Source organism: Nelumbo lutea, chromosome 6, assembly GCF_056320005.1.
Source record: "Nelumbo lutea isolate HS-2025 chromosome 6, American lotus-T2T, whole genome shotgun sequence".
In the NCBI taxonomy this organism is placed as follows: Eukaryota; Viridiplantae; Streptophyta; class Magnoliopsida; order Proteales; family Nelumbonaceae; genus Nelumbo; species Nelumbo lutea.
Genome location: NC_142689.1, coordinates 1,821,238 through 1,836,606, shown reverse-complemented (window position 1 = coordinate 1,836,606; position 15,369 = coordinate 1,821,238). Strand labels below are relative to the sequence as shown.

General features: G+C 40.9%; 1 protein-coding gene across 7 annotated transcripts in view; it reads right to left on the bottom strand.

Annotated features, from left to right (window-relative positions):
* Positions 1–14,652, bottom strand: part of LOC148846763 (uncharacterized) — a 35,217-nt gene extending 20,565 nt beyond the window's left edge. For 5 of the 7 annotated variants that reach the window (XR_016100705.1, XR_016100704.1, XM_088949460.1 and 2 more), the window contains exons 1-6: positions 14,036–14,612; positions 7,105–7,257; positions 6,815–7,027; positions 6,630–6,719; positions 6,333–6,449; positions 5,285–5,554 (exon numbers count right to left, since the gene is read on the bottom strand). Coding sequence is in view for 5 of the 7 variants with exons in the window: in XM_088949460.1 (XP_088805586.1) it covers positions 5,285–5,554; positions 6,333–6,449; positions 6,630–6,719; positions 6,815–7,027; positions 7,105–7,257; positions 14,036–14,437 (1,245 nt within the window). In the remaining 2 variants the exon portion in view is untranslated. Of the gene's footprint in view, positions 1–5,284; positions 5,555–6,332; positions 6,450–6,629; positions 6,720–6,814; positions 7,028–7,104; positions 7,258–14,035 lie in introns of all 7 variants that reach the window. The other 2 variants (XM_088949456.1, XM_088949458.1) reach the window with 2 other exon arrangements.
* Positions 14,653–15,369: the final 717 nt, after the last annotated feature.

Below are 15,369 nucleotides of genomic sequence, written 5' to 3'. Positions count from 1 at the left end.
TTGTCACAATAGAGCTTGAGTGGTCCAGTTATATCTATCCTCAATTCCTTTAGGAGGATTCAAAGCCAAAGAAGTTCAGCAACACCATGAGCCATGGCTTTGTATTCAACTTCAGCACTTGATCTTGCCACAACAGCATGCTTCTTGCTTCTCCACGTGACCAGATTTCCACCCACAAAGGTGCAATATCCTGATGTAGATCTCCTGTCTCCATGAGAACCAGCCCAGCATTTGTGAACGCTTCAACTTCTATTTTGCCATGCTTCTTAAATAATAATCCTTTCCCAAGACATGACTTGAGATATCTCAAGACTCTCTCTATTGTTTTCATATGTGAGACTTGTAGGTTATGAATGAATTGGCTAACTACATGGATTGAATATGCAATATCTGGCCTAGTGAGAGATAGATACAACAATTTTCCAACCAATCGTTGATATCTTTCTTTGTCAGGATAAGGTTCTTCATCACCTCCTTGCAATCCATGATTTTGCTCTATGGGAGTGTTGGTAGGTCTGATTCCTAACTTCCCGGTCTCCTTCAACAAGTCAAGAGCATACTTTCTCTGACATATGTAAATCCATTCCTTGGATCTAGCCACTTCTATTCCCAAGAAATATCTCAAGTGCCCTAGATCCTTGATTTCAAATTTTGAGGCTAAAAAACCTTTTAATTCCATAATTTCCTTTGCATAATTTCCAATAACCACCATATCATCAACATAGACAATCAGAGTTGTCAACTTCTCACCATCCCTCTTATAGAACAATGTATGATATGCACCACTCTGTTTGTACTCTATTTCCTATATTGCTCCGCACAATATCTCAAACCATGCTCTTGGGGTTTTTTTGAGTCCATACAAGGCCCTTTTTAGTTTACGCACCTTTCCTCTCATGTTGATCTGGACACAAAAGAGAAAAATGAGCCTTCATACCCAAAACTCTAGATGGCCTCCTGTTTATGAGATAAAAAGCAATGAGAACAATGAGACCAGAATTTCTTTGGCACCTTGTTTTGAAACAAGAGAGCACGAACAGTTTCCAGTAGATGTTTATTTTTCCTCTCTGCAACTCCATTCTATTGTAGAATGAAGCTGCAAGAGGACTAATGCAATGTTCCCTCATCTTCAAAAAACACATTTAGAAAACTCTTGAAGTATTCTCCTGCATTATCAAAATCAAATTTTTTAATCTTTTTCCCAAAATGAGTCTTAATCATTTTATAGAAAACCATAGTTATTCTAGGTACTTCCTCTCTTCCTTTCATCAAGTAAACCCAAGTACATCTTGTAAAGTGGTCAATAAAACTGATAAAGTAACGATAACCATCCATAGAAGTAATGGGTGAAGGACCCCACACATCGGAATGAACCAAATCAAAAGGAGAATTAACTTCATTACTAGAGTTGGGATAACTTGTCCTACAATGTTTAGACAACTGACACACTTCACAAAATAGACTCTCAATTGACACATTTTGAAACAATTCTAGAAACAAAAATCTTAACAAGGTAAAAGATAAATGACCCAATCTAGCATGCCAATGATAGATGGCGTAGCACTAGACTCCTTGCATTCCCCAATATGAATTGTTGAAGCTTGATGAGATTAACGGATATCCTCATTGAGGTAGTAGAGACCACCAGCCTCATGACCACTCCCAATCATTTGCCTTGTCAGCCAATCCTGGAAAACACAATGTGTGGGGAAAAAGGTCACAATACAATCCAAGTCTTTGGTGATTTTAGAAACTGAAAGCAAATTTGCAGTAAAGTTTGGAACATGCAAAACAAATTTAAGAAGAAGATCCTTTCCAAGTTGGATATCCCCTTTTCCATGAATTAAGGGAAAGAGAACCATCAGCCCCTCTTACTTTATCTTGTTCAGAACCAAGATGATAAGATGAGAAATAGGAGGAATTGTTTGTCATATGTTCAGAGGCACCTGAGTCAATCACCCAAGGGTCATTCGGGTGAGGCTGAATAGCACTAAGGATAGAAAACATACCTATCTTGGCAAAGGATGAGGAAGGAATAGTGGATTGTTTTAATTGAGCCATGGCTCGATTTAGAACGTCTACCTCTGCTGTTGTAAATTCAGGGAAGCTACTTGGGGAAGTAGTGGTCTGTCCCACACACGAAGAAGCACTCGAGGTTATAGGCTTTTGCACTCCATCCACCAGATTTGAACTTGCCACATGTCCATAAGGTCCTGGACCTTTATTCAGTTTTTTTTTTTTATATCAATAACAAGAAACTTTATTACCTTTTTTCAGCTTTTTCTCCTTCCTAAGAGCTGTCGGTTTAAGTTGAGGATGCAAATGAAGGGTCTCCTACCTTCATTTCTTTTCTCCGAATCTCCCCATTTCTAATTAAGTAATAAACATGCTGCAAAGAGGGAGGTTCATCTCTCCCCAGGATCTGAGAATTGATGCTCTCATAAGAAGAGTTGAGTCCAACAAGAAATTTGAACACTCTCATTTCCTCAATTTGCTTTTGGTGCATTTCTTGGTCCTCAGAATTCTTCCAATCAAGAACAAGATGATGATCAAGCTCTTCCTAAATCCCCTCAAGAGTAGCAAAGTAGGTTGCAACTGATAAACTTCCTTGAGTCAAGGCTGCAATGTCTTGTGTCAGTCTAAAATTTCTTGCACTATTTTTCCTTTGTCCATAGGTAGTAGATAATTTCTCCCAAATCTTATGAGATGTAGAATAGCGTTGGACTTCCTAGCAATCTTTGGTGCCATGGAAGATAACAGCCATGTCATAACAAGTGCATTTTTTTTTGTCCAAGTTCCATATGTAGGTTTTTCCTTCTTAGGTTCTTTGACTTGTCCATCCATGTACCCTAATAAACCACGACTTATGATGTGAAGTTTTGCAGAAATGGACCACTCCTTGATGTTGTATTCATCTAGTTTCACATTAGTGATATGAAGATTTGGGAAGCTAGTGTTCTCCATGTTGAATAAGCTTTCACTTGGCTGACTTTCCTTGGAGGTTACCTCACTAGAGTTTGAGGGCATAATGAACTGTTTCTGATGTGAAATTTCACCCAGAAAACAAAAGAGAACAATCAGTACTACCAGCCTGTAGACTGGATAATACTCCAACACAAAACAACAGGACAAAAATAGAGGAACATGGGCTGCAACAGAAAACAAACATCTGGTCTGCAACCAGACACTGTTTAGCTTCTAAAAACTTGAAGTAGAGGGCAACAACCTGTACTTCACTCCCAGTCTAATGGAAACCTCTAACCGAACATAAAAAGTCTTCCACAAAGATATCTGAAAACCTCTTGCACTGCACCTTCCTGCAGTTCAAAATCTTAACCTGCTTACTGCAGGTTACTCTAGTAGTCCAGAGAGTCTACTCACAGCTTGTCTTGCCCTATTGGAGCATTGCCGAACCTCTTCTAGGTTCCCTTGGATCTTCTCCCAAGGGAAAACCCAAGAAAGCAACTGGGTTTAGAGCACCACAAGCAGAACTAGGGTTTCTTTAACACCCCAAGTAAAAAACGAAAAAGAATAGAAGAACAGTATATAAGATTTTGAATCAGTGAAGAGGATAATATCAATGCTCTAATATCATGCTTGTATTTGTCTGTATTCAGCTCTATAGAAGAAGAAGAAGAAGAAGAAGAAGAAGAAGAAGAAGAGAATAGAAGAAAAAGAGGTTTAGAAGAAATGGGCGGCACACCTCTCCAGCCCCCCAAGACAACTTTTATACTAGGGCAATAAGAAAGGGATACAATGACAAATCTGCCCCTGATTAGTAGGCAGTAAGAAAACATAATAACAAAGTAGGCCCAGGCCCATTTAGCCCAGGAAGGGAAGTTACACAAGTAAATGTTATGAAATAACATAAATAGAACCAAGCCCACAACGCTAGGCTACACAACAGTTAAAAGGGCAATTGGGCATTTGAAAGAAGCAGAAGAGAAGAAAAAAATAGGAGAAAAGTTATTGTGGGGGGGGAGTGGGAGGAAGGGGAAGAGAGGGAAAAAAATTGAGCCAAAGAAGAGTGAAGGGATTATTGGAAGAAAAAGATAGGAGGGTAGTGGAAGCCGTGACAGAAATAAGGCTGTTATCCTGGAACGTTAAGGGTTCTGAGAGACAGGAGGGTGTTAGTAAGGAGTGTGGTGAGACGCAGAGGAGAAAAGATAGCTAGAATAATCAGCAGCTGTCTTCCATTTGCCATTTTATAGAATGCATGGAAGGAAAGAAATAGAAGACTTTAGTGAAGTTAAGAAATGGAAGCTGGACAAACTGGTGGTGACCGTTGGTGAATCTGTTGCAGATTGGGTTTTGATATTGCCTAAGTTTTCTCAGGCCAATAGAGTAGACTTGGGAGAAAGGTTATGGGAGGTGATGGGATTTCAAAATTATGATATGGATAATTGAAAATATGTTGTTTTTGTATTTGTTGTTGTTGTTAGGTGTTACCTTTAACACCTATCCAGATTGTACTTTATTTTCTTTTAGTGAAATTTACTTTCACTTGTCAAAAAAAAAAATATGAAAGGAATGATACAACTGAAATAAGGTGTTGAGGCAACACCTTCATGCATCTTAATTATAAATTCAAGGACAACATTTAAATTTTGAATAGTGTCCCAGAGCCTGTCTCCAAACTCTGATCTGCTTGTCTGAGCTAAATCAGGTAGAACCAATCCATAACCATTTTACCTATATTAGCCATGATTATTTCAATCCTCCTAGATTTGTTTTCAACAATGTCATATTTCTCTCCTACCATATTCCCAAATAAATGGCAACAGGGGTGCAACTCCAGCAGATTTTGGCTTTTTTTGCTTCTTTGAATTTTTGAGAAAAAAAAAGAAAAAGAAAAAACCTCTTCTGGAGAAATGAACATTGACTGCATGCATACACCAATATATATTGCAAAATGTGAATGGCATAAATCATTAAAGGTCATTTCACAGATTTCGGAACAAACCTTCTAAAATGATTTTAGCCATTCTTTGTTTCAAGTCGTGAATTAAGTGCAGGGAATTTACTAATTGGAGGTAGGATTAACCAGAAAATGGACTATTAATATAGACCAATTTGTAGAAGTCTTCTGAGAGCAGCCTCTGTGTGCAACAAAAATTGCCAACAGTTATGCCCATATCCACTCCACCCCCTTCAAAGACCCTTGATAGATGAGACCAACATTTGGCAATGGCCTTTTGACCAATTTGTGGATATGTATATTCATGGGAAAGGTGCATAATCCTAATAATAATACCAAAAAAAAAAATTGCTTAGGTGACAGTACTTGATTTAAGGGAAGTAAAATGCTTGTTCCACCACCTGCAACAAATTTTACACTAATCCACTGAGAAGCATTCTGAATTGCTTCCTTAGTTGCCATTTCCATTGAGGGTGAAAATAGATATGTCTCCCCGTTGAAAGCTATGATGTTAAATGAATCCTCTGGATTGAGCTCAGACAGTGAAGCACATAGTCCATTTTTGACACTTTCAAGTGGCCTTCCTTGCATGCTTCCACTTATGTCAACAACAAGGACCACAGCCTTTCTGAAAACCTACCAGATTAATTATAATGAGATTCAGAATAGAGATGAAGTAATGAAGTTCTTAGTAGAAGAAACATGAACTGCTGATAGAAAATTCTTTCATACATTAACTGCAGATAAATGATTTTTTAAGGGCTGTGACATCATATCCCTTGAAAAAAAAAAGAGAAGATACTCATCCTTCATGGGCTTACATGAAACATGTAGTGAACAACAAAGGTAAGCTGGGGCTTTAATGTTTTCTCTCTTCTTCTGGCAAAAATAGCAACACAAGTTGCTTGGTTTTCAAAATGTACATGCCAATTATGTATCTAAAACTATATTTAGTACAATTTCTTACTATATAAAAATCTGACTGTTGGCTAAATTTGATATTTTTGCAAGATTCACTAAGATAAAATCAATATCTTTTTGCAAATGGGACGGCGGATACTTTAGCTAAACAAGGGATTGTTAGACAACAAATATTTTAGGCAAAATTTTAAATTGTTTCTTGGTGGAGATTTTTTCACCTTGCTGTAATACGTGAGTTTGAATTTAATAAAATCTCTCTTTATTGAAAAAAAGTCCCTTATCTCAACATAAAAAATAATACAAATGATCAGGAGTTTGGATACTAAAATAAAGAGAATGGTGAATAAGCCACGAACCAAGGGTATTTTCTCATAATAGTATATGATATATCACCAAATTAACATGAATCACATAATCCAAGTAACGATATGCTGATAGAGGAGAATATTTGATGAATGGAAGATTAATAAACAGTATATCAATGTCAACAGACCTTCCTGTTTTGGTCATTTCCTGGGAAAAGACAAAAGAAGAACATTTCTCTCTGATCAAAGTCATTAATAAGTGGAGGTTGCAGCAGCAAGGAACCATGAATTCCATTTGAACATATCTGTACATGAAAATCTTGGGCAATAAGTTGAACTCTGGGAAAACATAAAATGAAATTTCTTCTTCTTTTGAATTCATGGTATAAGCAGAACATATACATCCACAATCCATATAACCATTTGGACCTAGAGTACTATGTTCAGAAAACCACAGAAATAATGCCTACAGCTCAGGGTTCTACCATATAAGAAAAAGTAAAATCCACGCTTGACCATGCAAGAACATCTGCTTCATATGAGAAACCCAATCTTCCTGCCTGGCGTCTTATTTCCTGTAATGTCCAGAAAAAAGAAAAGGAAATGTCAGTGGGTTTATTCATGGAAATTTTATATGGGAGTCCAACTGGAACTTTTATTGAAGACATACCTTCAAAGGATGGCTACTTGTCCTGCACAGGACTTCCATTTCACTACCAGCATTCACATTCAATTGTATCTTTTCTCTTTTCGGAATTTCCTTTCCAGCAGGAGAGACATATTCTGGAAAGCTAAAGGGAATGTTGAGGGAGAACTGGCCATCATTATACAATAATTTCTGAGACCAACTGAATTTAATTGAGAGGTTCGATCCTCCATCAATCTTGAAACAAACACAAGAATTAGATAATTGAAAGAAACAAAATGGAAACTAAATATAAGCTCTACAGAAGAATTTACCACTGGAATTGTCATAGTAAATATATGGGGCTTCAAAAAGCCCCCATCTTTGACTTTGGAAACTTTAACAATATCCATATTTTCTTCCATTTTAATCAACTGAGTGCGATAGGATTTTCTAATAACATCAACTTCAACACCTAGAACTGAACCCTGTCAGCCAAATCATGTTTTGCTTGAGAACAATAATAAAAAGTAAATACCAAGGTTTATGAAAGCAACCTGAAACAAATACAATTTATTACGTTAATACAAGGAAAAACTCAATAAACTATTTCTATATCCAAAAGCATGACTTTTTTCTATATTTTCTATTATCTTATTGCGCATATATTGTTCAAATGATATAGAGGGGTGATAAAGACCAGAAGAGCAATATTCTTTTCAGTTTTTCAGGCTCAGCAGGAAATGGAAACTCATTACGGGCAGAAATGTTGGCCATGGTTTAAGACTTATGAATATGAATGGTTTGACAGAGGTGGAGGTAGAAGGAGACTGCCAAACTGTAATTTTTTAGATGAAGAAACAGGAGCTTCCATGGAAATTTAGGCCTTTGGTTGGGCTTGCACAAAAAATCTAGGTGCTAGTTTGGAGAACTCATTCAAATGGATACCTAGTGTAAGGGGATCGACCTGAGTAGCAACACAGATCAATGACCGCAACAAGACCAACCAAGCCCAGGTCAATTCGGGCCATTAAATATAAGTGCTGAATATTTCAGCACAATTAATGAATATTCTAAAAATCAAGAAAGCATTCTTGGATAAGAGACAAACATTGAGAACATTCTAGAAATAAATCCAGCTAAGCAAGGAAATAGACATGTGATTTAAGGCTCAGTTTGGAAGGAGTACAAATACAAATTTGTAGAGTGCAAAACCTTGTATTTTGTATTACTTTGTATGTGTTTGCACTGGACTCATTTGTATTTGTATTCTTTCCAAACTGAGCCTAAATGACAAAAGGGTAAAACTGAAAATGTCAATAAATAAGATAATTCTAGAAAGATATTTAACCACATGTTTTATGTGTAAAGAACATTCTAGAACAAGAGGTTAAATGGGAAAACATAAACTTAAGAAACTTCTTGAATGTGCATCCAAAAACTATAAATAAGGACCTTGAAACCATTCTTGCCCCATCACTTTGATGTCAACCCATTCCCTTTCTCTCATTCAGCCTCTTCTCCATTTCAGCCATCACCACTTTCACTCTTTTCTCACCGGAATTCCAGCTTCGAGTGAACTACAGTAGCCTGATCCCTCGCAGAGGGTATGTAGGCACTAGGCAGCCCCTTCTTCGGGGTCCAACCACTTGCTTATTTCCCATTTCTTCCCATTTTTTATTCAGTCAATTCCTCAGTATTGACTGCGTCACATCAATGGCCTTACACCTAGAAGTGCAAATGTGGTGGGTAATTCATTGACAAAGACATGTGCTGTAAGGGATCACATAGAATGAGGTTCACTGGGGCCGGCCATCAATTTGTAACTCTAAATAGTGTGTTGATTTATCTTTTGTAAGCCGGCTTTGTACTTTTTTTTAGGACTACTGCCTTATTTAAAGGCAGCTAAGAGTTTTTGATTAATGAGGTTATTTTGTTACTTATTTATCTTCATAGAAATCATCATTTGAATAAACTAATATTTTAAAAATGAAAGAATATCTAAAGAACAAGGGGTTCTTAGAGCCTCACACACAATGCTAGGTGACCACCTGATAAAGTGAGGTGCCACTTTTGAAAAAAAAAAAAGGTATAAATTCTAAAAGAAATTAAGTACCTCAAAAAAACCTATTAGAATAATGCTATTAACAATATTTTAGCCTTGTACATTCAAGTGAGGTAAATCAAGATTGAGCAATAAGCCAAGTAGGGAAAACATGAGTTTAAGCAAAGGCAAAGCCTGCAAAATGAACCTTGTCTGTGAGACTTGGGCATACTTCTTAAAACACTAGGATAATGATGACAAATATCCTAAAACAGAAACAAATCAAAGATGGCTAGACCAACTGACCAAAAAAAGGCCCTATGTGGTCCATTCAAATCCTCTAACTTGATTTGCACCAATAAATGGGTAAAATCAGTCGTTTTCAACCAAACCAACCAATTCAGTGGCCTTTTTATATCTATATATGAAACAAGAAAACTTACCCAAAATTTATCAAAAGAGAACAATAATAATAAATCATGCCCTTACAAGTAACAACACAAGAAAGCCTCAACCACATCTCTATCAACATTCCATGAAACAGCATTTAACTACTGAAGAAATAAAACTAAACATTAGGATGCACTTTGTGCCAGCTGAATCATGGTATAGTAGACAACTCAGCCTTAGACAAAAATTTGACAGATTCATCCTTTTTTTTATAGGCAACAGAATTTGACAGATTCATCTTTAATATAAGATGATGCAATAGGTGATATCAAGTTGACGTATGTGCCAACCAACTAACAGTATGTTGGACAAACCTGTAGCAGCTAACCAGAGTAAAAATAATCTTAGTTAAAAATACATTTTTCCATTGTTCTCTTTTTCTTCATTACTATCAAACTATGATTAGAAAGCTTCTCATCTTTACCTTGTGCCACTTTACCCCTAAGCTAACAGTATCAGGCTATCAACCTAAAAGTGCATAATCTAGTTTCACATTTGTATACTACACCCCCTACTATTGCTGGCTATGAAATGAAATTTTCTTATTTGATGGGTTAAAAGATAGACCTTGAAAGTAGGCCCCCTTCTTGCTGCCATAATAGCTATATACCAGCATTGTTTTTTCTCTCTTAAGCTTCTCCTCTTCTAGAACTACATTGACTGACACAACTGCCACTCTTTTTACATATCCCAATCACATATTTATTGATGTGGTTAATGTTCAATTTTCTTTTCTTTCTCTTTTCCATGCTCAGACACTTCACTTTATCCTCTGTCACTTGATAATTTCAGGGGCCCACACTATAGATATTTCCGTTGGATGACTCAAGTATACCTTTCAGTGCTAGTGTCAAAAAGTTACACACTGGAAGAAAGTCATAGCTCACTACCAAATACCAATTTAAGCTCAAGCTCTACATGTAATATCTCTCTTTGAAAAATATCTACCTTCAACGTTGCCGCAATAAGATACATTATGATGGTGGACTTGGCCCTCTAGTGACATCATGACACATGGCATCTCAGAACAGTCAGATGACACCCCAACACCACCTAGGCGATGACTTGCCTTAGCCAAAGTGATGGGGTCCGACCTGGCGACCTGCCTCCACCAACTTGGTGGAAATCTAGCTGGCGACCTCGTCCACAACTCAATGTGGCTTGCAGCACCTCGTCCAAGGCCGACCTGTGGTACCTCATTAGTACGGTCGAAGTGACCTCGATGAGGAGCGACCTCCCTCGAGAGCTTGCCAATCTGATTGAGGTCCAGGTGGCGACTTGAGAGACGTGCTCGCTGACCAATTCTGCATGCATATCCTGTCACTCCCGGGTTTCTCGAAAGTTGGCCCCCGACCCGAATGTTCCAGAGGAAATCGAACAAGGCGCGACGACTGGTCTACGTGCACAGCTACCTCCGAGGACTTCGAACCAGTTAGGCATGTCTTCCCAGAGACCTCGGACATAATGCATGAAGCCCACACCACACAACGCTTATATAAAGGCACCAACTCCAATGACACAAGGTACGCGCGATTACTTGCTTACTAGCTCTCATATTCACAAGTTTTCAACTCGCAACATAACCAACATACTAACTTAAGCATCGAAGTGACCACGTCGGGTTAGCCACCCCGGGTTCTCTGAGCTTTCCCCTTCTTGCAGTTCGACTCAACAGCCAAGCAACCGACGTATGAGCTGCTATCCAGCTAGGAGCGACCAGATCGCGCACCATCAGTTGGCACCGTCTGTGGGAAACGCAACAAAAAGCTAAGTTCTCACCTTCTAGTTTGCTAAGTTCTCACCTTTATCGACTCAATGACATTTTTTAACAACACCAACATCAAGAATGAAGTATTAGTTACTGGGGGCAAGAGCATTCGTGATGAACCTTGAGAACCCCTTTGTGACAATCAAGTAAGTTTAGTGCCCCTAGCAACCATGCTGAACCCAGCACTTGCATTACCCCAGACGAGCACACCGCTACCTCATGTGAACATTCCTCTCCCCGCAGTAGAGCCATCAGCGGTTCCCGCCGAGATTGAAGCGCGGCAATTTTATGAGCTAAAGCATGAATCTCCAGATGTGGGCATGGGAGGAGAAGTTCGGTGCATCCATGCCGCTACAAAATAATCAACGACAAAACGACCTCAGCAACCAATAGTCTGGCGACAGGTACCTCGAAGTAAAGCCGCCCCCACAGGTCGGGCCCTTTGTGGTTCCTATGAGAGTTGATGGCCAACAGACTGAGCAGCTCCGCCGACCTCAATTCAGCTCGGACGAACCTTGTCAGCTCTGTTCGCAAGGTCGCCTCTATAGGTCGAGCCCTTTGTTGCTCTCGCGAGAGTCAGCAGCCAACGAATTGTGTGGACGCCCTTGCAGGTCGAGCCTTCTAAGGCTCCCGTGCAAGTCAACGACTTACAATTAGTAGAGCTGCCCCCGCAAGTCGAGCTCCTTGTGGCTTCTCCTAGGAGTAGACGCCCAACGTCACCAAGAGGTTGATGTAGTGTAGCCATGACACTGACCTACCACCCAACGCCAACAGCAACATATGTATCGACAAAGCCATCACAAGGGGGGCAAAATATGAATGACTAGCCCGAGCGAGCTTCAAGGATCTGGCCCAGATTGTATCCCAGCCCGAACTACGAAGCCTCACTACTGATCGAACTCTGTATGGCTCCCTTAAGAGTTGGAAGCGAACTGAATGTGGAACTGGCCTCATAGGTCGAGCCCTTCGTGGTTCTCGTGAGAGTAGGCAACCCGCAAACAGTAGAGCCACCCCCTCAAGGTGAGCCTCCCATAGTAGGGGGCAGCCAGCAACTCCAGGAGCAGGTGTATTACATGTACACCATGGTCTCGCAAGCACCTACCTAGAGAAGCCAATCCCACGCGATGGCATGGAAGCATCCACATTTAAAGCCACTACAGAACAGCCATCCGCTTTAGCGACCTGGTCAAATTGAGATCTAAGGGAAAGCCATACCGTTTTTTAGCTAAGGCGCCCTCAAGACAACTTCGAAAGCATGACAGCAACAGGTAGACTGATCTAAGCAGGTCGGCCCCCTATTTATCTAGCTCGGCAACACATGTAAATCGATCTCGAAGGACATCAATATCTCACCGCCAACTTAAAAAAAAAAGGAAAGAAAAAGAAAAGAAGGTAGGGAAGACTAGTTCGCTTTCAGCACCATGGCGGACGTGCAAACTTGGCTGATCACTTCACAACCGACCTCCACCTTGGTTTCAGGCTCCACATCGACCTCATTGGCTACTCTTTCGGGAATCGCTTCGAGGGACATTGTGTTGTAGTCTACCTGAGTGGAGCAACCTGACGAGGCAATCATGCAGTTAGAAGCCCCTCTTGAGGACGGCATGACGAACTTCGCTCTTGAGGTATTTGGCTGAATTGCAAAACTCCTAATGGTTGCATCCCTAGTAAGGTAGATGTCCACGGAGTGCTTGCTTCGTCTCTCCTTGAGCAAACTGGACCGACGCCTACGGCTACGAGCTCATTAAATTAGTCACTCCAGGCCAAAGAAACAAGCTACTCCCTTCGCCGATCTGATCTCAACTCGGGAGTGGGGGGCAATTGATGAGGGCGGATTTGGCCCTCTAGTGACATCATGACACATGGCATCTCAGAACAGCCAAATGACACCCTGACACCACCTAAGCGATGACTTGCCTTAACCAAAGTGATGGGGTCTAACTTGGCGACTTGCCTCCGCCAACTTGGTGGAAATCTAGCTGGTGACCTCGTCCACAACTCAAGGTGGCTTGCAGCACCTCGTCCAAGGTTGACCTGTGGTACCTTATCAGTACGAACAAAGTGACCTTGATGAGGAGCGACCTCCCTCGAGGGCTTGCCAATCTGGTTGAGGTCCAGGTGGCGACCTGTGAGACGTGCTTGCCAACCAATTCTGCATGCATATCAAGTCACTCCCGAGTTTCTCAGAAGTTGGCCCCCACCCTGAATGTTCTGGAGGAAACCGAACAAGGCACGAAAAGACTGGTCTACGTGCACGGCTACCTCCAAGGACTTCGGACCGGTTAGGCACGTCTTCCTGGAAACCTCAGCCATAATGCGTAAAGTCCATGCCAAACAACACTTATATAAAAGCACCAACTCCAATGACACAAGGTACGCGCAATTACTTGCTTACTAGCTCTCATATTCACAAGTTCTCAACTCGCAACATAACCAGCATACTAAGTTGAGCACCGGAGTGACTACACCGGGTTAGCCACCCTGGGTTATCTGAGCTTTCCCCTTCTTACCGTTCAACTCGCTAGCCAAGCAACCAACTTCCGAACTGCCATCCAGCTAGGCACGACCAGATCGCGCACCATCAATACACAACTGATATAAATTGTTTTTGAGTTAGAATATAATTCTATCCGAGAGTGGAGCAACTGAATAGCGATTATACATACACGAAATATCCAGTTAAACGAATCTTATGTCATACTTGGATTCGAAAATTGGAAAGTTCAACCCACTGCAACATTGCGGACAATCCTTACTATCAAATCCAGACTCCGAAAAATAGCAAATAATAACTAATTCAAATACGTGCAAGTTTTATACTAAATTGAAACCTTTTAATTATATCCAATTTAGGGAAAACTATGACGCTAAATGATTTTTATGAATTTAGCAGTTCTAAATACTTCCAAATCGACAACGAAGTTCACATTAAATTCAACTTCGAGAACTAATGGATCGAGCAACTCCAAGTTCACATTTTTATCAAACGGTTTGGAGTGCATACCCGCTCGCTCATCGGGATTGCAAGGCGGCAATCGCAGTTTCGACTACCCATAATACAATGAACACGCCATGATCCGCTGACGGTAACGAACGCAGTATCCAAGTAACAGTCTGCCTCGACCGCAATTCCATTCATCTGGAGTGGAATCAGCGCAGGTGGATCGCACTTCCCGTGGACATACGGCTGGTAGCTCGGAAGGTCGGGATTGTCAACGATTGCGGGGTCAGAGACCACCGCATACACCATTGGTGCCGTCGGAAGGTACGTCTGGTGTAAAGATTTATCCATCGACGCCGGCCTTGGAGGCGAGACAGATCGATCTTTCCCGAAGTATATGCGCTTCGAGAGTCGTAACCCGTCTTCGACGGATTCCACGAAGTGGTCAACCATTTGAAACGACATTCCGGCGAGAAATAAAAGGAGGCTTGGACGTCAACTGTGCCGCCGGGCAATAGGAGTGGAGGAAGAAGCCGATTGAACTGTTGAGAAGAAAGGAAGACAAGAGCTGTCCGTATGGATTTCCATTGAGAAAGAAAGATCGTGGTGACAGCGATGAAGGGTGAAGCAGGTAGACGGTAGTGCGGTACTCCATTTGCTTTCTCGTTATGCCCGACAACACGGGTGATTGATTGAGAACCTATCTTATTTTAATTAATAACCGACAATACGCGTGATTTATTGAGAAGCTATTTTATTTTAATTAATAAAAGAGGGGCTATTACGATTTACGAGTGATTATTTGACACATAGCTGACGACTCGGATTGGGCGATCTCTACTGAGAGGAATGAATTCACGTTCAAGCACCACATACAGTGCGTAATGCGTAAGCTTAGGGAGTTCACATGTCCGCTTTATAACACCCACAGCACATGTATTGAGAGCATTTCTCGAATCCCGATGATGATATCATCGATTCTGATACCATCAGATGTATCTAACACACGGCCAAGATGTGCTGTGGGGCATTGGCATTGTGGGGCGAGACGCTATGGGGCGGAGGTAACGGGATCTGCTCCACAAATGGGCGCCTTATACGCACATCTACCATGCATTGGGAACATCTCCCGTATTTTATTAACGGGAGATGTTCCCAATGCATAGTAGGATGTGCATGTGAGGCGTCAATTGTGAGGAGCAGATCGGGTCTCGAGGCAGAGATGTGGTTATGACGTATGAAGAAAGAACATCTGTTTTTCATACAGGTGCCTCACACCTGGGAACATCCCTCTGTGAGGTCGGTGTGATCCCAATTCATGAAGAGCGCTCTAAGGGGAACACGAGTCAAGTCTGGATCCGCTCCCAATATGGTGTGGGTTTAGAACACGAGGGAAA